This window comes from Durio zibethinus, chromosome 21 (assembly GCF_047325235.1).
Source record: "Durio zibethinus cultivar Kanyao isolate XHJ-2024 chromosome 21, ASM4732523v1, whole genome shotgun sequence".
NCBI lineage: Eukaryota > Viridiplantae > Streptophyta > Magnoliopsida > Malvales > Malvaceae > Durio > Durio zibethinus.
In genome coordinates this window covers 2,907,191-2,933,170 of record NC_143182.1, presented here as the reverse complement: position 1 = coordinate 2,933,170, position 25,980 = coordinate 2,907,191, and the positions used below count along the sequence as shown (strand labels likewise).

Genomic DNA, 25,980 nt, shown 5'->3' with positions numbered 1-25,980 from the left:
TGTTTCTTGTACTGATGATGAAAAGTTACAATTCAAATCCTTCTTGGAGTGAAAAACCATGAAATGAAATGAATTGATTCATTCTTTATTAACTTTAGATTTTGCTTTCAGCCTCGAATGCAGTACGAAAATTTCAAATTATGCGGACCATTTTGTCGGATTATGTTCGGAAAGTTAGATGCCATTTATGGGATTTAAGCTGTAAAAATGATTTGCCAATCTCACCGGTAAAGTTTTTTTTTTTTTTTTCAACTGTGCAAGATGAAAATCAACGTGGTAGTTTCGAGCCTTTCGGCTATTGACATGAATTTGCATTAAAAAGAAGAAGAAAACTTTTTTATTCTTTTAACAAAAAGACAGAGAGGCAGCACGTACCCGGAGTAGGCCGAAGAGAATTGGAATCCAAATTGCTGCTCAGACTGGGCCCAATAACGAGATATAATGATGAGTCATGGGTGAATTTTAGAGCTGATTCTAATCAAACAAAGATTTTGTGTGACAAAAGTCGCAATTCCTTTTCACTTAATCAATTACCACGTACTAAAAATGTGTATTACGTAATCTTTTCGTATCCTTTTATTAGGTTTTTGACAATGATTTCTTGTCATTGTCGAGTCCGGACCATGGTCTCATTGCTGTTATGATTAACACACACAATTAACCTAGACAATATGACAAATTCACAAAAAACAAAGAAATTTAGTACTAATGTTTGAAAATTTGAAGTTATTCACGAGGTATTGTGGCGCAATGACGAGATTGAAGCCCAATAGGGTGGTAATTTTTTTCACAAAGCTGGAAATTTGCCCATTCCGATAGAGGTTTCTGGGCTTTTGCTATATAGATGGGCGGACAGGTGGCCCAAGCCGCTCTTTGTTTGAGTCGGCCGAGCCTACGAAAGTTAAGCAAAAGCAGGATTTTTGTTTGTTAAATCTTTAGATCACGAGTGTGCGACCAATTAACCCAAGAGTTCACCATGCTTACCAAAATAATTAATAATAAGGTAACATTTTAACTATAATTATTATTTTATAATTAATTATAATTTCCAATTATATGATATTATTAAAATTTTTTACAAAATTCATATTTATAAATAATAGATTCATACATTAATTTTTATTATGATTGAATAATTGTGAAATTGTGATAAAAAAAATTTACGAGTGAAATTTACCCATGATGATATCACCTATTAATTAAAATAAACACCATGAGGCAGGTTTCTTATGATTTCACCTATGAGTTTTTCATTTCAAGATCAATTAGATTTTATAAGTAGAGAAATTAAATTAAAAAAATACATACAAGAAGCTCCAATCATCCATAACCCAGAAATGATGGTTAATGCTTTTGTAGTTTAGCTACAACTTGCCAAGGAGCTGGACATATCAAAATTGAAGTTCAAAGTCCAAGCTCATGTAGATGATTTTTTTTTATGACATAGATCTAATCAAACTTAAAATAAAAAATCAGCACACGGATGTGTTTTGTTTGATAGTAGATGCATGTGTTCAAATTTCACGTAAGCAACGTAGAGCAAAATATAAGCAACGAAATTAAATTACATACCTTCAACTGATATTGTTCAAGTATTGAATCTTGTGAAAACATAATAAAATTCATATTTTTTTAAATTTATCAAATACATGAATCCTTAAATATTTGAATGTAGAAAATACATGTATTTCACAGTTCTTGAACGCATTAGTTTTAAAAAAGTAACCGAGTCGATAACATCTCATCTGGAGTGCAATTCAACAGACATTGTTTGGAATTACAGGCTTTCGTTGTACTTGGGACACTGTGGTCCAAAAGTGGTTGAATCCACTAAACTTTTATGTCCACAAGAATGGCCTCCAAAAAATGGAGATGAAGTGGCTAGTGGGTGATGATGATGTATCATTTTCTGTTTATCATCGACGTGTGTGAATGATTTTGTTGTCCATTCCATTAATGTTATGCATAGGTGAATCACCTTATCAGCTAAAACGATTGAGAAAAAGAGAGTGAACACACAAAAATAAAAATCGTCATTTTGAAGCAATAAATTTATTGATTACGCCTGCTTTTATTATTTACTTATCATATTTTTCTTGTTTCTTGTTTGATATTGACATTAATATGTTTATTAGTTTCATTTTATTATTTATTAAATAAGGAAATTTAAAGAAAAATATTCCAATTTTCCCTGAAAAATTGCACAAAAAATAGTTTCAGAGAGGGCCCCAGTTAAGATATGACGTGTAAACTGAGCAACGCCGTTGAATGAATACTCTGGGTTTCCGTTCTCTGTCAAACACAGCAAACATAGAAACACTAACTGTAAAAAAGAAACTGTACCAAATATGTTTTTTTTCATGTTTGCTGTTTCTCACACAATCGCCCTTCCTTTTTTAGGCTTTTTTTTTTTTATTTTTTATTTTTGTTCTCATTTCTCTATAACCTAGTACTATTAATTAGGTGTTATCGAGACCACCGTTAGATATTTGGATCTCACTACTCACCCAATCACCTTCCTCCTTGTTTCCAACTGTTACCAACAAGCCACGGTATGTTTGGCTTTCATTTCATTCCCAAACTATTTCCATGTCAAGTAGTTGCATAATTTTATCTTAATTTTTGTGTACAAATTTGGTTTAGGTTATAAATTTAATTCGACAGGAAAATGGTGACGTCGGTTTAACTTGGATAATATTTGGAATCCAACTCGTTCAGTTGTTCATGGTCAAATTTGTCGCTTTAAACAATATTTTAAAACTAAGTTTGAATTCAAATTTAAGTATGTAATTTGATTTTTTTTTAGTTTAAAAAATAAAACTACATAGAAATCAAGTTGAGTTTCAACTTTCAAATCTAACTTTCAAATCTTGGATTCTATGATGAAGTCAGGTTCAATGGTCTATATCTTATAATTATTATTGGAAGGTTGCTTTTTTATATCTTTTAAAGTATCTTTCTTATAATTTATTTTGCATTTTTTTATAATTACTTGTTAAAATTAGTATTTTTAATAACATTTTATTTCTTAAATTTCTTAATAAATTAATGTTTTAATAAATATCCTTGTAACAGCAACTACATGAATTAATTATTAGTTTCACTGATCATGTTAAAATCTCGATTAAGCCTTTTGTTAATTACCCCAAACACGCCCCATGAATATTGCACGAATACCACCTATCCAAAAACAATGGGAAAGTGAAAAACCTCCACGTGACCACCAAAACTTTCTTTTTTTTTTTTGTCGGACAAAAAACTTACCAAACCCACGCAGTATCAAAGCAACGGTGACACACGCTCTCAAATAGTTGAGGTCTCACTTTCTCAAGCTACCAAAGGCAGCCGTTACCACCACACCTTTCTCCGAGTAAACAACACAAGAGCTGGAAATAAAAGAGGTAGAGAGAAATGTGGAGCCTCTTTTTACTATAAATCGATTCGGAGATTCGACCCTTTCGATCGTCGGACAATCCTTGCTGATAGTCCAAGGTCCCCTGAAGGCTGAAGCTATCAGGAAAGACTTCTTAGGGTTTTTCGGCGAGAGAAGGACTTAAAATTTTTTTTCCTGTTTTCTTGGTTTTCGATGGCTTCGGAGGATGTGAAGAGTAGTGAATCGGCGGTTTCGACGATCGTGAATCTAGCCGAGGAGGCGAAGCTCGCGAGGGAGGGCGTTAAGGCTCCTAGCTATGCTATTCTTAGCATCTGCAAGTCTTTCGTTGCCGGCGGCGTCGCCGGTGGAGTGTGAGCTCTCTCTTTTTAGTGTTTGTTTGAGAAGATGGAAAACGTTGACGAGAACATTGAATTTCTCAAATTTTAGAAGAGGAAAATAAAAATGAAAATAGTTTTAGAAATATATCTTTTAGTTAATTTGTTATTTTTTATGCAGGTCTCGAACTGCTGTTGCTCCTTTGGAACGTTTAAAAATATTACTTCAGGTTCATTTTGTTTTAATTTCTTTGTTTTTTTATTTCAATTAAGAAAAATAAACATTTCAATTTCTGAATTGATTAACCATTTTGCAAAAAAAAAAAAAAATGCAGGTTCAAAATCCACATAGTATAAAATACAATGGAACGATTCAAGGCTTGAAGTACATTTGGAGAACAGAAGGTTTTCGTGGATTATTTAAAGGAAACGGTACTAATTGTGCACGTATTGTTCCAAACTCTGCTGTCAAGTTCTTCAGCTACGAGCAAGCTTCAAAGTAGGGCTTCTCAACACTGCTCAATTTGACTTGTTATTTATTGTTCTGTTGGTTTGCTGATTTGACTTTATCTGTCGATTCTCTTTGTGTTGCTAAGTTCGCCTCGGTCTCTGATACTGAAATTGTTTTTCTAGACTAATGTTTACTTAGTCCCTAGAATATTGATGATCACTGATCAGTCCATGTGTGACTGTGAACAAAGTGAAGTTCATATTAATACTAGGCATAAATGTTTTTGGTAACGCAATTGCAACCTTTCAGCTTAAGGTTCCTTGGGGTTGCAAAGTTCTCTTTCTTTTACACTGCTCCTACCCCACATGTTCAAGTTTTGAATTGAAGTAAATGGGTCTGTTTATTTCGGCTTATTGTTCCATGTTATTGTTTGTAACAGGGGAATCCTTTATCTGTATCAACAGCAAACTGGCAATGGTATGACTAATCTTGTTACCATCTTTTTACCGAGCAATCATCTCATGTTCACATTTATGATATACAGAATTCAGTTACGATTTTAGGTTTTAATTAAGAAACTATGACTTTTGTCCCTTACATGCTCATATCGTCTCATCCGCATAATAATAATAATAGTAATATAAAAGCATTGGATTTTGGAAATCTTGTGGAACTTGTTATTACAGGATATATTATTGTCAATAAGTTCATTATTGTTTTGAAGGACCGCATTCATGGGATAGAAAACCAATTAGATGTTATCATATCTATCATAAAATGTGTATCCAGATTTCCTTGAAATCTTGCAAACTTATATAGGCTTTTTCCCTTTTTGCTTTTAATTCTGCAGTAGATGCTCAACTCACTCCTCTTTTACGCCTTGGAGCTGGAGCATGTGCCGGAATAATTGCCATGTCTGCAACTTACCCAATGGACATGGTACGAGGCAGGCTCACTGTACAGGTATTGTCTCTTAAATATCGTTTTACTTGGCAGGTGCATGATGCTTCACTTGTTGGCTTAATTTATCTCAATATTATCAAGATGAGGAGACTACTTTGTAGTAAATAATAAACATCAGACATAACTTTCGTATTTCCTTGATTTATTTGTGTTAGAAGAAAATTTGAAAAATACTTTAATTCTTCAAAGTAAATATTAATTTTCATTTTAAGCTGCTGCATTTTCTTTCTTTGATATCAGGGATGGTCTCTTGTAGTTTGGCTACATGAGCATCTAATCATTTAATTGTGCTTATTGCAGACAGAGAACTCTCCTTATCAGTATAGAGGAATGTTTCATGCTCTGTCAACTGTGTTGCGGCAAGAAGGCCCACGGGCATTGTACAAGGGTTGGCTTCCTTCTGTCATTGGAGTTGTGAGTCGTTTATCTTCTTCTATTTGGAGTTTCATAGTTAAATGGTTTTTGAATGTTATGGCTGTTATGAGAGCATGCCTTCTAGACAGAGCATAAGGGCTTGGAAGAGAAAGAAATGGGGGAGGGGTGAAGCATCCTTAATTCCTTATTTCTGAGGGTCACGTGATTATTAAACCTATACTCACTGAAAAATCAGCTTCTATCCCCATTTATTTTCTAGGGAATTTTCTTATGGTCCTTTCTGTAGTTGTCTTCACCTTTTATGATTTTAAGTTTCTTGGTTTTCGGTCTGCTCCATCACATTCCTGTGAATTGTGCATAATGCTCGTGTCCCCATTTTGGGTTGTCAAAGGGGATCACTAAGTTATCTGTTGTTGAATTTACTATCTATCCTGACAAAGAGAATGCTTTAATTATTTTTTGCATGTTGATTTTGGATTTATTTTATGTTTGCAGATACCTTATGTGGGTCTGAACTTTGCTGTGTATGAATCTCTAAAAGATTGGTTAATCAAAAGTAAACCATTTGGATTGGTTGAGGACTCCGAGTTGAGTGTGACGACCAGGCTTGCTTGTGGGGCTGCTGCTGGAACTGTTGGCCAAACTGTTGCTTACCCTCTTGATGTGATTCGCAGAAGAATGCAAATGGTAGGATGGAAAGATGCTGCCTCAGTTGTCACTGGTGATGGAAGGAACAAGGCCCCTCTTGAATATGCTGGCATGTTTGATGCATTCAGGAAAACTGTTAGGCATGAGGGCTTTGGAGCATTATATAAGGGTCTGGTTCCTAATTCTGTGAAGGTCAGTGTCTTTTGATTCACTGATGTTCACTTGTTGATAATGCGGGAATAACATTTTTTCAATTTTATTGATACTATCTGAAAAGAAATAGTTCAGACTAGAGATGGCTTACAAATAGTTCGGACTAGAGATGGCTTACAAATAGTTTGCATGGGGAATATTTTCATCTCTATTCTTTTTCCTTCTTAAACTGTCAGAAGAATAACAATCCTCGTGTATCTTGCATTATCATAGACCAAATATTATGACTTTATCAAGACCTCTGCATTATTTTGTTTTTGATCCTTTATGAGTTTATGCATGGATGTAGACAAGACTGGATTTAGTTAAAAGTAAAAATATTGATCCTGTGTTGGTGGAATGCATCAAATTGCTATCTTCTATGTGCCCTTAAAAATTTGCACCTGTAAGCTTTTTGCATAACTGATGCAAATGACATTGTTTTCCTGAGAACTGGTTACTCGTAGAAGTCTTATAATCCAGTAACGTCTTCATCCTTTCTTGGTTGTACACCAGCACTACACTACTTTAAGTTGTTATATAGTATTGAAATGAACCTACTTGATAACATGCTATTCTTTTTTATGGATCTTGAATAAACTTGATGTTTTTTTTTCTACAATTGAATATACAAATATATCTTGTTCTTCAATGGTTGATATTTAATGTTGTTTATTCGCGTAATTTTTCCAGGTTGTACCATCAATAGCGATTGCTTTCGTGACATACGAGGGGGTGAAGGACATTTTAGGAGTTGAGATCAGGATATCAGACTGAACTGGGCCCAGTTCAACTTAATGTTTATTGGATGTTTTCTATTTTTGTAGGCAAGGGAACCCTTTTGTCTCTCAAATAATGAGTTTAGAAACTTGTACGAGCTTGTCCATAATTTCTTCCCATGGTTTCCTATGTTTCCTTGTGAACGCTGTAGGTTTTAGCTCCTCATTCATGTGCTGTGTCAATAAGGATGCAGGAACAACGCCAGTAACGCACTTGCCTGCTTCTGCATAAAAGTTGAGAAAGCAATTTCTAAGCCTTTTCTGCAATATTAATTGTGTTCTTTCTGTGTTGAAGACATTTTATCTCAATAAGTAGTTTGATTGAGGTTTAATATGAAGTGAAATAAACTTTACAAGTTAAATGCAGTGTAAACTAGGGATGGTCCCTTCAAACGTTTTTGTCGTTCAAAATATGAGTTTAGAAATAACATGCGACATATGCCTATTCTGTATCTGAAAATTATCCTATAGCAGCATGTTTAATGGTTGTCTGATGAAAATGACGATGGCAGGAGAATTGTCTGATTGTAAATCTTCATCCCACCAATAAACTTTTACATGCTATGCCACAATACACGCAAAAAAAAATAAAAATCTAGAGGATATTTTACATGCTACGAATACAAAAATGTAAGTCATAAATCTCCTCGGCGCCTTGATCAGCAATTTCCTGTTTCGCTGTTCCCATTTATAACATTCCCGTCTACATTTTCCTGCAATGTCTAAGCACACAAAACACATGAAGAGGAAATTATATGTTAGATTCCTAGCGTGTCAAATATTTGTTCCCATTTCCCAATAAATAACGCACAAAGGAAATAGATACTGTAAAATCTAAGCACCTGAAATCCTTGTTTATTGTTTGGGTCTTTTGCGTTTGTCGTTTCATGAACTTTACGTCGTTTGTTTCTCGTTTTCTAGCATGAAGCCTGGGTATGAAGGCCTTGCCCTTATTAGCTTCATGATCCTGGATATCTGTCTTCTCGGTGTCAACCAAATTTAAGCAATCTTCGTTGCATACAGAGCTTAAAGAAAGAGCCACTATGAGGAGATTCAAATCAATTAGAAATGTTGCGTTGGGCTCCTGCAAACCATCAATCTCAATGTCATGCTGACTTTCATGCTTTGTTTCGTTTTCAGGTTGTTCCATGTTGTTCTCTCTCCAACCCTGTGCCAACAACATCTTAATTATCACATATTTCCATACCCTAAATAAAATCATCTCTCATAATTTTAACAAATTATTGCAAACATGTTGTTAGGTTTAGAAGATTTAGCCCTTGATCAACCAAAATCAATGCCTGGAAGAACCCCCCCCCCCCCCAAAAAAAAAAAAAAAAAAAAAACAACAAAACTTTACCTGGGTATTACTGCGACGATAGAATCAATTGCATCGAATACCCTAGCAAGTAAAACCACATGTCTATTCTCCTCATAAATGATTCTGTTCACTGGATTTTTTTCCCATTTGATGGTGGGTTGTTAAGATTCTTTAACCCACCTGCACTCTTCTTGATGGTTACCAAAAAAGATTTATAAGAAAAAAGAAGTGCAAGCGGTGGCTCATGATCTGTAGAGCCATATTCAGCTATTTCAACCTCTTTGATGCACCAAACGAAGCCAGAGAACCAGAGCCCTCAAATTAGTTACAGGTTAGTTAAAACAGTTTTAGTACTAATCATTGGTGAAGAAATTTTCATCTAATTGGGCCAAAGATCCCAAAAATTATAGGCCCAACCCAATAATCCATCGCACTGCACGTGCTAGCCGTCAGTGAAGGTCCTACAATCTACGTGGCTCGTTAATAACTACTCGTTCCTTGTTCAGTCAAGTTGCCCGACAGCGTAGGCTAGAACGCCATTGGAGTTAAAGAAAATTACAGAAGAGCCCATTCAGTAGCTGCTTTGTTTGAAAATTGCAGCAAAAATCCAACACCCTGCGAAGCTGTCGACAAACTGACCATGTAACCCCGACACGGCCACACCCTCAACCGAGTTCAAATTTGATCAAATTGCCTGCATGTGTCACAAGTGGGTCCTTTACGCGTTTCTTTTTTTCTTTCTTTATGTCTGCATTTCCAGGCCTTGTTTTTATATATCTATCATAGCATTATTTAAAGCGCCGGCGAAGAAAGCCGTTGGAGTCTTGGCTTGGATGGCAGATGTGGTAATAATGAATAAACCAGTGGCATTTATAAAAAAAGTTGCCCAAGTTTTTTTTAAAATAATTTTTATTTTTTGACCATATGCAGGGAAAAAATATCGTGGCTGCACCATTTTCCTCACATTTGCGACGACTCTGAGCTCAGCAAAGTTGTTGAAGCAACCTAGTCGTCTTTAATTTTTCCCGTAGAAAAAAACCAAGTCAATAAATTTCATAAAAACAATTAATTAATTAATTCCGAAATTTATAGGCCAAACAAAAATGGAGCAGTTTAACTAAAAAATATTTTTTTTCTAGAAGACCAAGAAAGTCGTGTCCTATTTCGGACGCTGTTTGATGTGTCTGAGAACTGAGAAGATATTATTATTAATAATATCATTCTTTTGCTGAGCCCCAAAATATTTTATACTATTTTTTGTTTCCATTTCTGGCAAGTTTACTAGTTTCTTCTTTCTTTGTGGTTTCCAATTGAGACTAGCCGTTAACTGTTCTCTGCTCAAAGCGTAAGTTAATTTTTTATTTTTGGCTTTGAACATGATTATTTTGATTTTTTTTTCCGATCTGTTCGATTTTGATTGTTAGGTAAGATATTTTCATGTGATCAAGTTGGTTAATTTAATTCTTTAAATCTCTCAATTTAATTTTTTTAAAATTCAAAGCCATATTATTCGGAAAAAATTTAATGCTAAAAAATCAGGCCTTGAATAGAAGATGACATCTTTTGTCCAAAAAAAAAAAATAGAGGATAACATCTTGAATGTATGATTCAACATCTGTTCCTTTTTATTTTTTGGGTGTAAAGACAATGAATTTCTCGCTTTTCACATCCTTTAATTCTTATTTTTCATTATATTTGTTGTTTGTAGTTCTTATGGTAATTTACTATAGAGTTCAAAATTTGATTGAATTGGGTTATATTTGGATAGTATGGAACGAGATGGGCAAGAAATGGCTGCAAATGAAGTGGCTGAGAATGTTGAATTCAAAAGAAAAGACTTAACTTTTCCCTTGAAACCAGAAGGTCACATTCTGATGGAATCACCAATAACATATGGATCACAGAGAAGCAAATGGCCAGTGAATGATTCGAGTGGCTTTGCACCTCCATGTCCTAGCACTTCTTCTATGAATGAGACTGAGACTGGTATAATAGTGGAAGAATTGACTGTGGAAAACTATAAGAGCTCAAGCAAATTAAGGCAGAGCCAGTTGCAACGAATGTATCGCGTGGAAAGTAGGTCGGAATGTGAGGCTTTAGATGAAAATGTGGATCATGTGTTGTTGAGAGCGAAAAAGCAGCTTGCGAGAATGTCTTATGAGAACCATAAGAGCAAGGATATTGATCAAACACCAGGAGAAATTGCTTTGCATTTGAAGGCTACCGACAACTTGGCTATCTCAAGCCATACATTATCGGTTGCGGCTACTAGATTGAAAACGTCATCATCTAGGCCTAGCTTTTCTCAGTTATTTGTAAAGAACGGTTTGAAAGGAAAGGGCGTTATCAGAAGAGATCCAGAAACTTGCACAACTGCTGATAATGACAGGCCTTGTTTACTTGGGGTTGATGGGTCTAATAATGAGCTTTGCACCAATGGGATTAGTTTGAGAGAATGGCTAAAACCAGGGGGTCGAAAAGAAGATAAATTTGAAAGACTGCTTCTATTCAGGCAGATTGTGAAGTTGGTGGATTCTGCACATTCTCAAGGAGTTGTCCTGCAAGACTTAAGACCATCCTGTTTCTATTTATTATCATCAAATAGGGTTATGTATACAGGTCTATCTGCCAAGAAAGGACTAGAGTCTGCTGTAGATAATGATTTGAGGAGGAAAAGGTCCCTGGAAAAAGGTATGAATGCTGTCAGTTGCAGTCTAGGTGCAAAGCAGCTAAAGCTCAATGAGAACATGCAGTCTCTTGGATACAAAACAGAGTTCACCTCTCATGTTGGATCCAGGAGTGAGATGGAAAATAAGATTGGTTCTCATACATCAATTAAGCGAGATTCTAACTGTTTTCCTATCCAGCCTCCAATTTTCCGCTACCCTACAACTTCTGTTGCGCAGTCTATTTCTGCAGCTATACAATTGGAAGAAAGGTGGTATGCTTGCCCAGGGGAGCACAATGGGAGAAGCCTCACATTTTCAGCAAATATATATAGCCTTGGAGTTTTTCTTTTTGAGGTGTGGAGTTTTATTAATATTTCATATTTGTTAGTACTTTTGGAATCCTTCTTTGCCTTTTTCTTTATAGTATATAATGTATTTGAACATGGTGTTAGGTCTAGCAAACTAATAAGACTTGTTTTTGAGTCTTATAACCATAAATTTTAACTTGAATTCACCTGAGATTTTAGTCAGAATTAATCTTATAAGACTGTATTATCAAGGTATGTGAAAATGTCCAGTCCCCTCAGGCTATAAAGACAGAATCCTTGCACATATCAGTTTTATTTTAGTTCAGGAGTTAGGTATTCTGTTATAATGGCTTATCCATTTTTCTAGTACTTGATTATTGAAATTGAATAAACAAAAAGGGCACTGAATTTATTACCACAATTTGAGCCTATTAGGGAAAAGAGAAAAAGGAAAAATGTGATTCACAAAAATTCAGGAAATATTGATTGTATTCTCTCACTATAGGGTGAGACATTCTTCCTCACAGAACCTGGTGCCCCTCCTTCATCTTTGTCGCTTTGAAGCCGGGGTCTCCAGTTCCAGTGATATCTTTCAACAGAGTAATTACACCTTAAATTGTGTCATTGGAAGACTGACCTTATAACTGCTAATCACATGAATCTTGACTTTTACCATTGTTCATATAGAGCAAGTGAATTATTATAATCTATAGATATGTTTATTACAACCTGCTGTTTGTGTGTTCCCCTGCGGCCTGCAGCTTGAGCATGCATTCAACACATAACTTTTCTAGAATGCATCTGAAAAGTTTTGCCATGACAAAAGCAGGTTTTTGTAATCTTGTAATTTCTCTCCTATAGTGCTCAGTTATAAAAATGCAATTTAGAAATAAAAATTCTCAGTTGCTAGACTTTCAACCCTAGAGTTGATAGAAAGTCTATCCCTTCAACTAACGTGGGCTGTTTCTATCAGTTGCTATGCTGTTTTGAATCAATGGAGCAGCATTCTGCAATGATGTTGGATTTGAGCCAGCGGATTCTTCCACCAAATTTCCTTTCAGAAAGTCCAAAGGAAGCTGGCTTTTGTCTTTGGCTTCTTCATCCTGAACCTCTGTCTCGCCCAACAACTAGGTATCCATGAAGCTTTTATTATCTGTCATCATCTGTAGTAACTATTAGTTTTATAGAATTTTTATTTATTTCAAAACTGGTAAATTTAAAAAGCCTTCATGGGTAAAAACATGATAGTATTATTGGAGGTTGCAATTAAGAAGAGTTAACGGTTGGTATCTTCCATTCTCAGTTCCTGTGCTAATCCTAGCTTAAACAATTTGATACTTTTGTAGTTGTAGCTGTACAGTCTAACACGTGCAGTGTAGTGGATATAAATGCTGAAAAAAGATAAATCCTCCTACTCTTTCCCTGTTAAAATACAGCTTAGATATTCTGGTATTATGCATAAAATGAAAAAAAGATATTCTGGTATAATTGCTTAGGTTTAGGTGTACTTGTCCATTATTAACATTCATGCCTCTGCTTCCATAACCAAAGCAATGTGTTTTTTCTGCGCATATGGGATCGTTTGAGCAGGCCCAAGTAGAAGCTAAGCTGTCATTTTTGTATTTTAAAATATTAAGCATCATATAAGTACTTGAATGCAAGAAAACAGTTCAGGTAGAGGTTAAAATAGGTTGTAGCATTCACTGGTTGCGTATTTCTTTTGCTAAAATGCACATAAATAATTGTTTTTACTGTAATTTCCTGGCTTCCTAAATAAAGTGATGTTATTACAATTGCAAGTGCTTGTACTTCATTTTGTTGGTAAGTAGGTTATGTTTGTATAATGCAATACATGAAGATTTAAGGTAGATTCTGTTTGTTTTAGTCCTTTAAGTACATTTAAATTCTGTACAAAAACAGGGAAATCTTGCAGTCTGCTTTATTTGGTGGATCCCAAGAATGGTTTTGTGGGAACAATTTATCAGAATCTCCCAATAGTGATATGGCTGAATCAGAGATATTGCTTCATTTTCTAACCAGACTAGAAGAACAAAAGCAGAAGCTTGTCCCCAAATTGATTGAAGAGATTAGGTTCTTAGAAGAAGATATTAAGGAGGCTGAGAGAGGGCACCTATTAAAGACATCCTCAGTTGTCCCTCAGATACAAAATAAATTTCCTGATGCAGGAAAAATGCATTTGCATTTTGAAGGCCCCGGAACTTCAGTTGCTCACCATATATCAAATATGAAGTCAGATGTAAATAAAGGATGGTTGTCAAAAAATATCACGCAGCTTGAGCATGCCTACTTCTCTATGAGATCCCAAATCCATTCTTTAGAAACTGCTGCTGCAGCATGCTCTGATAAAGATTTGCTGAAGAATAGAGACAGGTTGTCGGAGTTGCAAAGTAGGAATGGCCAGCTAAGAACGAATCAGAAATATATTGATCCCCTCGGGAGCTTTTTTGAAGGTTTGTGCAAGTTTGCTTGCTTCAGCAAATTTGAAGTCTGTGGAACAATAAGAAATGGAGACCTTCTAAAGTCTGTAAACGTGATATGCACTCTTAGTTTTGACCGTGATGAGGATTATATTGCTACTGCTGGAATATCGAAGAGAATCAAGGTTTTTGAGTTTGATGCATTTATGAATGACTCTATTGATATCCACTATCCTGTGGTTGAGATGTCAAACAAGTCAAAGATTAGCTGTGTTTGCTGGAACAACTACATAAAGAATTATTTGGCTTCAACAGATTATGATGGTGTTGTCCAGGTAAAATCCTGTTTTAATTGAAAGACACCTTGATGTTACGTAAGTCAAATAAGGCATTTAGGCATCCCAACAACCATTATATATGGTACTAACTTTTCTTAGAAGTAGATGATCCATCGTCGTTTTGGTACTATTCCAGTAGAGTGGTAAATTCTTTTTCATGATCAATATCATAGTCCTTAGTGCATTTTATTGACTTCTATACAACTTTCGTTCACAATTTCATAGTCAAAGGATGAAATTCTATGTTGGCTGATTGAAAATATTCACCCTTAAATCGTCATCCCTCTCAAGAATGCTGCTTGGTTAATTGATTATAATACCTAATGAAGCCAGCATATTTTATTTTTTGAAGAACTAATTATTGCTTTGTGCCTCAAGTGGTTCATGATTGATTCAGATTTATGGACTTTAGCTGGACTCATAGTTGAATGCTTTTCTGCAATATATCCTGCTAAAGCTATGTAAATAATCTATTTAAGAGCCATTTGTATAGTTCTTCTTTCTTCTTTCACCAATTTGATTAAGTGGCAAATGGAATTCATTGTGGTGATAGGTTTCTAGTGCATTTAACTTTAAGACTACCTGAACTGGAGATGTATCTCACAAATTTCAACTCTGTATTAGAGTTGGTTTATGTCTCTGACTCACATACTTCTACCACACACAACTTTTTGGGAAGTATTTGCGTAGCTGCTGAATTATGTTTTGAAGTATTGCATTGAAGAGTAATTGTAACTATTGAATTCTTTGTAAATGTTTAATTTGCCTTCTATTTTGTGTTGGTTTACAGTGTTTTATTATTGAATTAAGGTTGTTAAACGTTCTTGCCATGTATTTTATTGATAAAATGGTATCTTATCGGTATAGACATGGGATGCGGGAACTGGTCAAGGATTCTGTCAATACACAGAACACCAAAAGAGGGCATGGTCTGTTGACTTTTCTCAAGCTGACCCAACAAAGTTTGCCAGTGGAAGTGATGACTGCTCTGTGAAATTTTGGAGCATTAATGAGGTATGTTTTCCTGCCTCACTTGTCATGCAGCATGTAGAGGTTTGGTGTTTTCACAAATCAGGGTTGATTTCCCTCTCTCATTCATTTAGTAAATCTCTAGTATATTCTATTTAAATCACCATTTAATGAATATCCTTTAAAATGACTGTCTATATAGTTGGTGACACCTGGTATCAAGCTTTGGAGCATATTCATGTTAATCTACCAGCATAAGAGTTGGTTGATTTCCTTCTCTAATTCATTTAGTAAATCTCTAGTATATTTTGTTTAAATCACCATTGAATGAATATCCTTTAAAATGACTGTCTATTAAGTTGGTGACACCTGGTATCGAAGCTTATTGCTATTTATCACATGAAGATTATATCCTGGGATTGACTGTTCTCCTTTCTAAAAAGAGTAGTTCACTTCTCTTTTTTTTTCAACAAAGTTTATGATGAAAATTTTGAATGAAATTATTGCAGAAGAGTTCTCTTGGCACCATATGGAGCCCTGCAAATGTCTGCTGTGTTCAGTTTTCTACTTTCTCTCCTCATTTGTTGGCATTTGGATCTGCTGATTACAAGGTGTATTGCTATGATCTCCGGCACGCTAGAATCCCCTTGTGCACATTGGCTGCCCATGAAAAAGCTGTTAGTAATGTGAAATTCTTGGATTCCAAAACCCTTCTTTCTGCATCCACTGACAGCACCCTGAAGTTGTGGGATCTTGACAAAACTGGCTCAGATGCATTGTCCTCCAATACTTGTGCCTTAACCTTTAGTGGTCATAAAAATGAGAAGGTTAGATATTTTCTCTACATCTCTTAAATTTTTGAGCATTTGGTATATTTTTAAGTGCTAACCCTTTGTTTTCTGCTTGATTAGAACTTTGTCGGTTTATCTGTTTTGGATGGATATATAGCATGTGGATCAGAAACTAATGAGGTAAATACAGTTAATCACGAATAAAGTGCTGAAATCTGTAGTTCTAGTCTGGATTTTCTTTATTCTTAGTGTTTACGAATGGCGACAATACACATGGCTTGCATGCATGCATAATTGACCAATGCTAAACTGATCTCCAAATATTATTTTCCCTTTTGCAGGTTTATTGTTATCATAGATCTCTGCCAATGCCAATCACTTCCTATAAGTTTGAGTCTGTTGATCCTATTTCTGGGCATCAAATCACTGATGAAAATGGACAGTTTGTTTCAAGTGTCTGTTGGAGACAAAAGTCAAACATGCTTGTTGCTGCCAACTCAGCTGGAAGTATAAAACTACTGAAACTAGTATGATGAAAGCCTTTTCCCAAAACTAGTTTTGCTCAATAATCTATTAGTAGCTTACCCGTCCTAAAATTAGATCATATGTACTTTGGAAAAACAATGAGTTGGAAGCAGAAAGTTGCTAAGGTTGAAGGGTAGAATGAGAGCCAAAACTCGTGTAGCCTCCCTGTAACTATGAGTCTGCCTTCAATTGAGTGTGCCTATGCTCACAAAGATACTAGTTTGCCGCTCCTGGTGAGTGCATTGACATGACTTCTGGTTTCTGCTAAAACTACTAGGGCCATCAGAGTTTGGCATCTTTCTGTTAAGAAAATGTGAATGGAAGTCAACAAGACATGTCCATAACTGTTGCAAATCAGGTAGCAACCCCTGGGAATTGGAGGTTCTAGACTAAGATGATAGCAGAGGTGGGCTTAAGTTTGATGACAACAAGGATGAGGAATAACATCAAGAACATTCTTTTGGTGTAATTGTGAATGAGCAAAAACATTGCTGGTACACTAGTAGTGGAAGAATCCTCCCCCCCCCCCCCCCCCTCCCCCGCCCTGGGAGATTTCATGTTTAAGAAACACCCAGGGTTGAGATATGAGTGCTTCTCAAGAGGAATGCAGCTGTCAGTTTTTGGCAAGGTATTTTCACGAGCATTTTGCTTTTCAATTTAGAAAAATTTGTTCCTTTATGATCAATTAAATAAAGTTCTCGCTGTTGCCAATAAATAGATAATTAACATTTTTGATTGAGATGTAGTCAGTAGGTTTTCAGTGGATTTGATTTTGAGGGACCTTTCGACCATCCTGAATTGGAAATGCCTTTAGATTTAGCTTTTATGGTTCTATTTATGGTCTATAGTATTGTTGTCAGGGCCAATAGTCTGCAATTATAAACTGTTTTCATGAATTTAATGGCAATATTAGCATTTGATGATTTTACTTATATGGTTCCTTCTGCTTAAGGATGAAATGATCAAGCCTCTGCCTGCATGAAACAGGTATAACCATATAGATCAATTGAGTACAATTATACAAAACTGCATATCCCATTCTGCAATTTATCTAAGGGATAATAAAGGTATGAAACAAAATTGATTTGCTTGTTGAACTTAAGAATTTATTCTTTCTGTTGAACATCTTCTTTGTAGATAAATTGTTTCTGCTAAAGTTGTGACAAAAATTGTTTTATGTTTCATAAAATAAAGACTATGATCGTTCAGCTCAAATGCTAAATATACAGATGTAAGGAGTCAGCCATTGCAAGCTAGCATGTTCCAGCCTCAACATAATACTCTGAAAACTCAATAAAGTCTGAGCCCCTACCTTTTAGGATTGGCTGTATGAGTCCTATCTTTGTCACTCCGTTTCCTCTTCAGCTAGAGGCGTTTATTTTGCAATTATTGATCTGGGAAAGCATTTCATCACTGAAAACTAGATCAGGCTTTTTTTCAGTGTCTAAGCAATGAACCTGATAAAGCTAGGAGAGCTCAGAATCTGAGGCATGACTAGATGCTGTTTCCGTAATCTTGGACTTGTTAAAAGTAGCCGGCTTTCTGTTTTCATTCTTAAACTGCGCCGGCAATGGGTCATTGGAGGAGGCCTTAATGATCTTCCTTTTGGTGTCACTGGAAAAAAAAAAAAAAAGACACAGGTTGTTAGCATAAGCATAATGAAGCAAATATTTGCTAAAGAAAAAATTTGTAGGATTTAAACTCAAGGATTATAAATTTAGTTGGCAATAATTGTTTGAATTACAATGTTTAAATTTTGATGTGAAACAATAATTTGGTGTTGTGCCATATTATTTCATGAGGAAAAACATGAAAAAGAAAATGATTGAGAATGTGGCAGATTACCTGGATGTTTTGATCTAATATCTGGAGATTTCTTCAATGTGGAATGTCTCCTGGGCAACGTCTCTGGTGAAGGGAAGGACCTTCTCTCAGAGGTACTGGTGACAACAAGTCATCAGCAGTCGCATTTTCATTGCCACTAACAGAAGTTCTGTCACTTCCTTATTCTGAAGTGTCTTTGGGCGTAGCTCCTCTTTTCTCTTTTTCCAAAACTCTATAAGCAAACATCTGAAAGGGGATTTGTGACGTGGTAATGGATTGGAAGCCTCCCATGTGGGGAATTTCCGTTGAAGCCTTGAATCAATTTCGCAGCATTCCACTACTGGCATTGGTAATTCTGACTCGTTGTTGTAATCAGGGTTCATTAGAGTGGACTGTTTTGCATGCCGAAGAATTCTGCAGATGGATGAGAAGCTAGGCCGCAGATTTGGATCAGCATGCCAACATCGCTTGGTCAGGTTTGTTGCAGATTTTGGTGACTGGAAAGGAAATAATGGCCTCTCCCCTGCCCTAATGTTTCGGCTCATTTTGTCCCCTTGATGATGGCTATCTTCAAATGGAACTTTTCCAGTTAGAAGCTGAAAGCAAATCATTCCAAAGCAGTATACATCAGCCTTTTCTGTGTACTTTGAAGTCCCTTTACTTGCTGTCTGCTCTTGCTCACGTAGAACCTCGGGAGCATGCCAGATAAATGGTTGGGTTTCATTCTGGTTGGGTGTGCTTTTTTCTGGTAATTTAACTATCGAAGATAAGCCAAATCCCGAAACCTTTGCCTGCACGTACCCTTCCGTAGACATTCCTCTCGACTTAACATGAATGTTGGAAGGATTTAAATCGCCATGGTAGATTTTATTTTGAGTGGAGATATTCCATTCCTCTTGCTATCTGAAGCATTAGATCAATAGCAACTGGAAGAGAAAATGGCACTATTCGTTATCTTGGGCCACAAATCTCTTTTATGCACTTGCAGAGGCTTTTATTCATTAGTTCCATCACCAAATGGCATTCCTTCTTTTCATCATCAGTAAATCCACAATGGAAATGCAGTATGTTTGGGTGGAAAAGAGATAATAAAGAAGAAATGTCAGGAGCTACTGCTTCTACATCTCCAAAAAATTGTCTCAAAACAAAGCTTTCACCTAACCAGTAGACTTCCTTATATTGACTCCCATTTCCAAGCCTCAATCTTACCTGATAGTACTTTGACCCCAGTAGGATCGAACTCAGTAAAAGCTTTCCATTCAAAGACTCTGAACTATCTAAGTTTCTCAAAAGCAAATCTGCAAGTTTGCACTCTTGCTTTCTTGAACCCGGGTTTTTCTTTTCCAGGATTTTATTTAGAAGGATCCATCTATCTTCTTTCCAAACGGTGTCAACCCTATTGCAAAAATCTTGAGTAACAAGGTATTGCTTTGCAAATTTCCACTGGAAAAGTTGAGGATCAATCCATTCTTTATGGTACTTATTTGAGTACACCTGTCTCTTCTTTTGTATTTCATCTTGTTCCCAACCTGCACATAATTCTGCAGCAGTTTCGATTGCTTCACTGACAACCGGAATGCAGGAAAGCAAGTCATTGATATGCAACTCAACACAGTCCGAATTCTGATAGAGAGTTATGGCTTTAGCCCACCAGTCTTCGGATTCCAAGCTCTGCCTGATGTAGGCTTCCCCTTCTTTGAAAACCCTGTGGAGCTCTCTTAAGGGCATTTCAAGAACTTTCCATTTCATGTTCCTTTCTTCAAATTTCAAGTTCTCCCTCATTTCCTCTGCTATCGATTTGTATGCAAAACTAAACATATCGATTAACAAAACGGATTGCCTCTGGTTGATTTGGATGTTGTCAATGCCTCCAAACTTCGTAACACCTCCCCTATCTGCCGAAATTGCTTCATTTTGGTCTAAAACCAGGAGACTCTATCGAAAGGGTATATGTTAATAATCATATTCATGACAAATACGAACTAAAAAGAAGAATCTAATAAAACAGATGTGAGATTAAACATAACATTGCTTACCATAGAAAAAAAAAAAAAGGTTAAAACGGCTTCGTTTCAGATCAAGGAAGGTGAAAGAAACTCAAGCTTCCTCCCCGGCTCAAGATACAGGTTTCCTTCTTCTGATACCAAAACAAAACCAAAAAGAATTCAAAGCTTTCTTTAGAATTGGAGTGTGCCATATCCCACAACCAGTAGCAAAACTAAGAACTACTAGTTTCAATCCTGCATCTTCCTCAACAGATTCAGCAAACGATAATGCAATTTTGAGAATAACTCAAAATTCTAAACCCGAAAAAGATCATATAAGAATCTATAAACCAAGATGTTAATGTAACGGATGTCAAAGAACAGAAAAAAAAAAGTGAAAAATTTCACTTTAACATCGGTGAGAACCAACCGAAAATGAATTAGATTTAGTAGTACTAGTTTTTTGTTTAGCGGGGAAAATTGTGTGTTGGTGGTGACTGGTGTGTGATTGTAGCCGAAGTTGTTTGACGAGGAACTGACATGACCAAACACTTGTCAACTTCGTTGGTAATGGCACGGTGTGTTCCTGCGAGTTTCGATGTTTTTTTTTATTTCATTTTTTGTCATTTTCTAATGCTTTGTTTTTCTTTCTTTTTTCATAGTTTTTCAATTTCCACCCCGTCTTCTAAGCTGACAGCGCGTTCGGCCAAAGGGCAAACGTAATTTGTTTTTTTTTTTTTTAAATTTAAAAAAAAAAAAGCAAAATTGAAGTTTTCCACAAGGGAATGCCCAAAGGGCATTCTAATGGCCCAACCCGAGAAAATAAAAAAAATCGGATCTGTGATCGGATCTGCTAAGCGGCCCAGTTAAGATCTCCATCCGGGATCGCAAACGCTGCGTTTCAAATATAAAAAGGGAGAAAAATACGAAAAACGGTGAGGCACAAATACGACGGCGTCGCCGCTTTCATCAGCTGTTCAGTGCTCGAACGGTGTGGACGTTGTCTCTGTCTCTGTACTCGTCGCTGATCTTGAAACTAGATGACAATACTTCTGTTTCAATCCGCGGATTGGAAGAAGTTAAAATGAAGTGTTATTTAGTAGCTTCTCTCCTCACCGTCCTCACCAGTTCTCAGGTCAGTTTTTTTTTTCTTTTACCACTACCCCTAATTCCCCTTCTTCATTTGGCTTTTTGCGCTCCCCAAAAGTTCCCTACTCTCCTCTCTCTCTCAAACCCCTAACCCTAATCACATGAAACAACGATTTGATCTATATACATTCTAATGTTTGGCAGGGGATTTTAACAACTCTATCGCAAAGCAATGGCAAATATAAATATGATTACGCCACCGTTCTTTTCCTTGCCGAGGTTTTCAAGGTGCTTTTTCAAATTTCCGCTGAACTGTCTTGATTTCAGATCTAAAATAGAGTGTTAATGTTATAGTGATTTGTTTTTTTTTTTTTTTTGTTACAGCTTATTGTATCCAGTGTTTTTCTATGGAGAGAGTGCAATAAATCACCTCCTCCGAAAATGACAATGGACTGGAAGACCGGTCGATTGTTCCCTATTCCTTCTATCATTTACTTAATCCATATGTCCAATTTGCTACTCTTATGTATGTTGATACGTCGACGCATCAGATAATGGGAAATTTGAAGATTGTCACAACTGGAATTTTATTCAGGTGCTACTCTCAGTTTTTTAATTGAACTCTCTTTTTATGTATCATAACAATGTTCGATGTTGATGTTGTTCTCATGAATGAGTAGAAGCTATTTACGTGATTTAGTTTGTTTCTTAAGAGGAAGCTTTCTAATCTACAATGGATGGCCATCGTTCTATTGGCTGTTGGAACAACCACGAGTCAGGTACTCGGGTTGTCTAACTAAACCATGTATGTTTTGTACTGAGATTTGTGCCTGTGTTGACTTGTGATAAAAGAAAAGTTTATGGATACTTAAAATGTCGTCAACAATTAGTGTGCCAGAACACTAGTTACATTTTGATGCCAGATCAATATATCTCTGACTGTTGGAAAATTAGTAAAGGAGCAAGTACTATGTATTTTGCTCTGTCAAAACTTGAATCCCATGAGAGAAATGTGAAATCAGGCAATGATTTTACTTGATCTCAAATAAGAAATAAGTTGGAAGAATTAGATAATGTGATAGATTTCTTTGCACGTGGTAGAGTGAATAAAATGCTTTCATATATTTAATTGTGTTCAGAAAATTTTAAGGAAAGAGAAAAGGGGAGGGAGGATTAGGAGGAAAGGCTATGAGCAATAGTTAAGAACGCAGCGTCTCTCTTAGGAAGCTTTTGTATTTCATTAGGACCATTCACGTGCACTTGAAGCAGTCTTGTCTTCTAGAAAATTTTAAAAGTTTTCTGCAAGCTGTATTTTGTTCATAATTTAGTGAAGTCGAAGCACTACTTTCACAATTCAAATTATCCTTCTGTTTTGTCTTTATTAAGGTCAAAGGATGTGGAGAGGCATCATGTGACTCCCTCTTCTCAACACCAATTCAAGGATACATGTTAGGAATGTTGTCTGCTTGTCTTTCGGTATTGGCTGGTGTTTATACAGAGTTCTTGATGAAGACGAACGATGACAGCTTATACTGGCAGAATGTACAGTTGTACAAGTAGGTTTGTTTATTTATTTATTTACAAAATTTTCATTGCCTCATTACTCTGAGGAAAATATTACTATGAATAGGAAATATCATCTTTTACCTATTTTGTTTTTGTAATCTTATGTGGTCATCAATCACCATGTATTAATATATTGCAAAATTCGAGCCATTCAAAATAATTAACATGATCATTGGCTGATTTATTCTGGTTTGACATTCTTCTTTCAGGTTTGGTGCAATCTTCAATATGGTACGGCTTTTATTGGATGATTTTAGAGTGGATTAAAGAAAGTACCCTGGTGGCAACGACTAGTTAATGGGTTCAGTGTTACAACCTGGCTGGGTGTGTTAAATCTAGGTTGTACTGGGCTTTTTGGTTTCATGGTTAATGAAATATGCTGACAATATAGTCAAGGTGTCTTCTTTTTAACTTTTCTTGATTGTTAGTGTGGTTGTCTTGGTGTATGTCATTTCATCATAGTTTTTTTGGGTTTTTATTTTGAACCTGGATATTTCTCCTTTACATGTTTGATGCTTCTAAATTATTTTAACTGCTCTATGTTCATTTGAAATTTTGGATCAAATTTATCTACTCTTTTTTAAAGTTCTCTAACAACTACATTTATTTTTTGCATTCTTTTAGGTGTATTCCTCATCAATGGCCATGCTATTGATAATGGTCCTATCTGTGTTCCTCTTCAGTTTCAAGCCAACACGCCAGGTAGGCTTCCTTGCTGTGGTCTAACTGATCTCCAGCCCTTGATTTGTTATCTTAAGTGTGTTATAGTGTTCCAACCTGGATGTCGACATGAAATTTATGTCCTATTGGGCTCTTCGTTTCATGGTTGATGAAAAATGCTCTCTCTATCTCTCACATGCACACATAGTCCAGAATATTTTATTAACTTCTTGGTGATTTTTGGATTACCTTTCTGTTTTAATCGTTATATGTGACTATAGTTCTTGAAACATACAGAAACTTATCCAGGGCTCCTCTGCAGTTGTGCTACCAAATTTGTTTTGCAATTTCCAGACGTTGGATCATTTATTTTTCTTTTCTTGGCATTCTTGCAGCTTTTCTTGGGAATCATTAGTTGCATGATGTCACTACATATGTACGTTGCCCCTCCAAATATGCTTGTAGACTTGCCTTCAACAGTTAGATCCTATCCAGAGTCTTGCCAATATTCCAATAGTGGTAAAACAGACTTATGACGATCGGCATCTTTTCTGAAGTATATGTAATTCTACGGCAGTTCTCCTGTAAACGGAAATTAAATTTCTTTATTAACAGTTCATGTCTTACCAAGTGAATTCATCAAGTAGGTATTTAATAAGATATTTACAACAAAGGACTCGAAAGGATTACTATTAGCAAGGTCAATTGGTCATTTTCTCATTTGAGTTATGAGAAAAAAACTTGTTTGTTAAACATTCATTTATGTGAAGATTAATTCTATTTGTTTTATGGGTAGCCTTCCCTTTCATGAGGAGACATTGAAAGTTAAATGGGAAGAGTGAAAATAAAGTTGGCCATGAACAGAATTATGCATTATTGGAAATAATACTCAATGAAAATATACCTTGACTGAGTCACTGCTCTGGCTTATATTATTTTGGTATTGCAGCTACTGACAACTATGGTATAAATTAGATCAGATAATATTAAAATAGATAGGATAATATAAATTATAATATGGTGATATAATATAAAAATATGATATAAATTTTATATTATTTAAATTATAATAATAATTATATATGAATTTAATAAAATAAAAAAATATATTTTTTATATTTTTATGTTGATGTTAATTATGATATATAATTTTTATATAAAACATAATAAAAATATATCTAATTTAACATTTTAAATGATGTAAATATATGAATAATTAGATCCCGTACAAATCCGTCGTAGGTGGATGATATTTATCTGTTACAAACTTTTGTTTATAACCAGTTATTTTAGCCGAACTTCTGTTAACAATGCAGTGACCAGTGCCCACCGCAATAAATAGTTTCTAGAAGGTGGGTGTTGAATGCTGTTTGCCAGCTATACGTGCTGTCAATAGAGTGAATACGTGGCATAGAAGAATCCGATTTAATTCTACTGATTTATAAGAGATAACGTATAATAAATTTAAAATTCAAATTACTTTATCCGCATCCTTCTTTTATTATTAGTTGCTGCCTCTTCTGAAACCAAAAAAAATATATGACGTAGAAGAATTGGAGGATAATTACTTGAAGATTGAATTGAGATTGGATATAAATGGGAAAGCATGAAATAAATTATTGAATCAACATTTCCAACAAATTCTAGGCGGAATTTATTGTGGGTTGGGTGCATTTTACACGCTCTAGTGGAGAACATGGTTTGGGGCATTTATATGGTTACATTTTGCAGGGCTAGAAAAAGTTTTTATTAGCTTGAACCGGAGAACGAGTTCCTTGGTGAACGGCTCAACTTTGACAAGCTTTATTTGCAATTTCCATTAGTGCGATTTATTGGCAACTTCCAAGTTTCTATCTTTGTACAATGATTATTACTAGCCACCCCCTAATAATCTAATTCCAATATTCGCTGTTTGTGCTCAAAACATAAGTACTTAAATTTAAAAAGTGGTTTAATCTTTGATTGCTGACTTGATTATAAGTAAGCTTTATTAATTGGCTAGAAACCACTGGTATCGAGTGTTTTTTATGGTAATTGATGTGTTCTTCCGAGCTTCGACAGTAAAGTTTTAGGTAATATGTAAATTTTATAATTGAAATCTCACAAAACGAAGAGGAAATGAAAAAATCTGGACGTGTAGCTCTAAATTTCTAACAATGCTGCCTTGTTGCCAACGTCCAAAGGTTGGGTGGAGGCCCCAGACGAAGCCAGAACCAAGGATATCGATGACGCTACCAAACTACAAGCCGGCAGGTCTGGCAAAGAGCTGTCCCGCTAGGGCAAAACCAAATTATTGTTGTTACCAACTGCTATTATTATAGAATTTTAAATTTGTAGACAACTACTATTATTATCACGAAATTGTTGATAAAAGCTTTGTT

The 25,980-nt window shown here is 35.6% G+C and overlaps 3 protein-coding genes and 2 pseudogenes across 18 annotated transcripts; 3 read left to right on the top strand and 2 right to left on the bottom strand.

Moving 5' to 3' along the window:
* The first annotated feature begins 3,368 nt into the window (after positions 1-3,368).
* On the top strand, positions 3,369-7,503 carry LOC111304814 (mitochondrial adenine nucleotide transporter ADNT1). Of its 2 annotated transcripts, none has more exons than XM_022901773.2 (8): positions 3,369-3,744; positions 3,890-3,938; positions 4,044-4,207; positions 4,599-4,636; positions 5,010-5,122; positions 5,423-5,536; positions 5,993-6,337; positions 7,031-7,503. In XM_022901773.2, exons 1-8 carry the CDS (start codon positions 3,587-3,589, stop codon positions 7,112-7,114), a joined length of 1,065 nt encoding a protein of 354 aa, XP_022757508.2. In that variant the 5' UTR covers positions 3,369-3,586; the 3' UTR covers positions 7,115-7,503. The 2 variants fall into 2 exon arrangements, with proteins under 2 accessions (XP_022757508.2, XP_022757509.2); XM_022901774.2 differs by having other exon boundaries at positions 5,013-5,122; positions 7,031-7,410.
* On the bottom strand, positions 7,497-8,750 carry LOC111304816 (uncharacterized). 2 transcript variants are annotated; one of them, XM_022901775.2, is made up of 3 exons: positions 8,477-8,750; positions 7,959-8,284; positions 7,497-7,838 (listed from the first exon to the last, which is right to left on the bottom strand). In XM_022901775.2, the coding sequence occupies exons 2-3, from the start codon at positions 8,264-8,266 to the stop codon at positions 7,820-7,822; spliced, it is 327 nt and encodes a 108-aa protein (XP_022757510.2). In that variant the 5' UTR covers positions 8,267-8,284; positions 8,477-8,750; the 3' UTR covers positions 7,497-7,819. The 2 variants fall into 2 exon arrangements, with proteins under 2 accessions (XP_022757510.2, XP_022757511.2); XM_022901776.2 differs by having other exon boundaries at positions 7,497-7,829; positions 8,477-8,718.
* A 180-nt stretch (positions 8,751-8,930) lies between these two features.
* LOC111304812 (protein SUPPRESSOR OF PHYA-105 1-like) lies at positions 8,931-19,309 on the top strand. Of its 13 annotated transcripts, none has more exons than XR_016331590.1 (10): positions 8,931-9,282; positions 9,368-9,782; positions 10,206-11,460; positions 12,388-12,545; positions 13,335-14,187; positions 15,058-15,204; positions 15,669-15,986; positions 16,071-16,130; positions 16,292-17,103; positions 17,670-18,263. XR_016331590.1 is itself a non-coding variant. In XM_022901772.2 (8 exons), the coding sequence occupies exons 2-8, from the start codon at positions 10,207-10,209 to the stop codon at positions 16,481-16,483; spliced, it is 2,982 nt and encodes a 993-aa protein (XP_022757507.1). In that variant the 5' UTR covers positions 8,931-9,782; position 10,206; the 3' UTR covers positions 16,484-17,407. The 13 variants fall into 13 exon arrangements, 1 of the variants encoding a protein (XP_022757507.1); XR_016331596.1 differs by adding an exon at positions 17,463-17,542 and having other exon boundaries at positions 8,931-9,782; positions 17,705-18,263; XR_016331592.1 differs by adding an exon at positions 17,463-17,542 and having other exon boundaries at positions 8,931-9,782.
* LOC111304813 (uncharacterized) lies at positions 17,639-20,359 on the bottom strand (annotated as a pseudogene).
* An 817-nt stretch (positions 20,360-21,176) lies between these two features.
* On the top strand, positions 21,177-24,388 carry LOC111304811 (CMP-sialic acid transporter 1-like; annotated as a pseudogene). The gene is made up of 8 exons (XR_016331603.1): positions 21,177-21,419; positions 21,578-21,661; positions 21,758-21,968; positions 22,074-22,152; positions 22,760-22,929; positions 23,149-23,335; positions 23,564-23,641; positions 23,995-24,388. The product of XR_016331603.1 is annotated as a CMP-sialic acid transporter 1-like (transcript).
* The last annotated feature ends 1,592 nt before the right edge of the window (positions 24,389-25,980 follow it).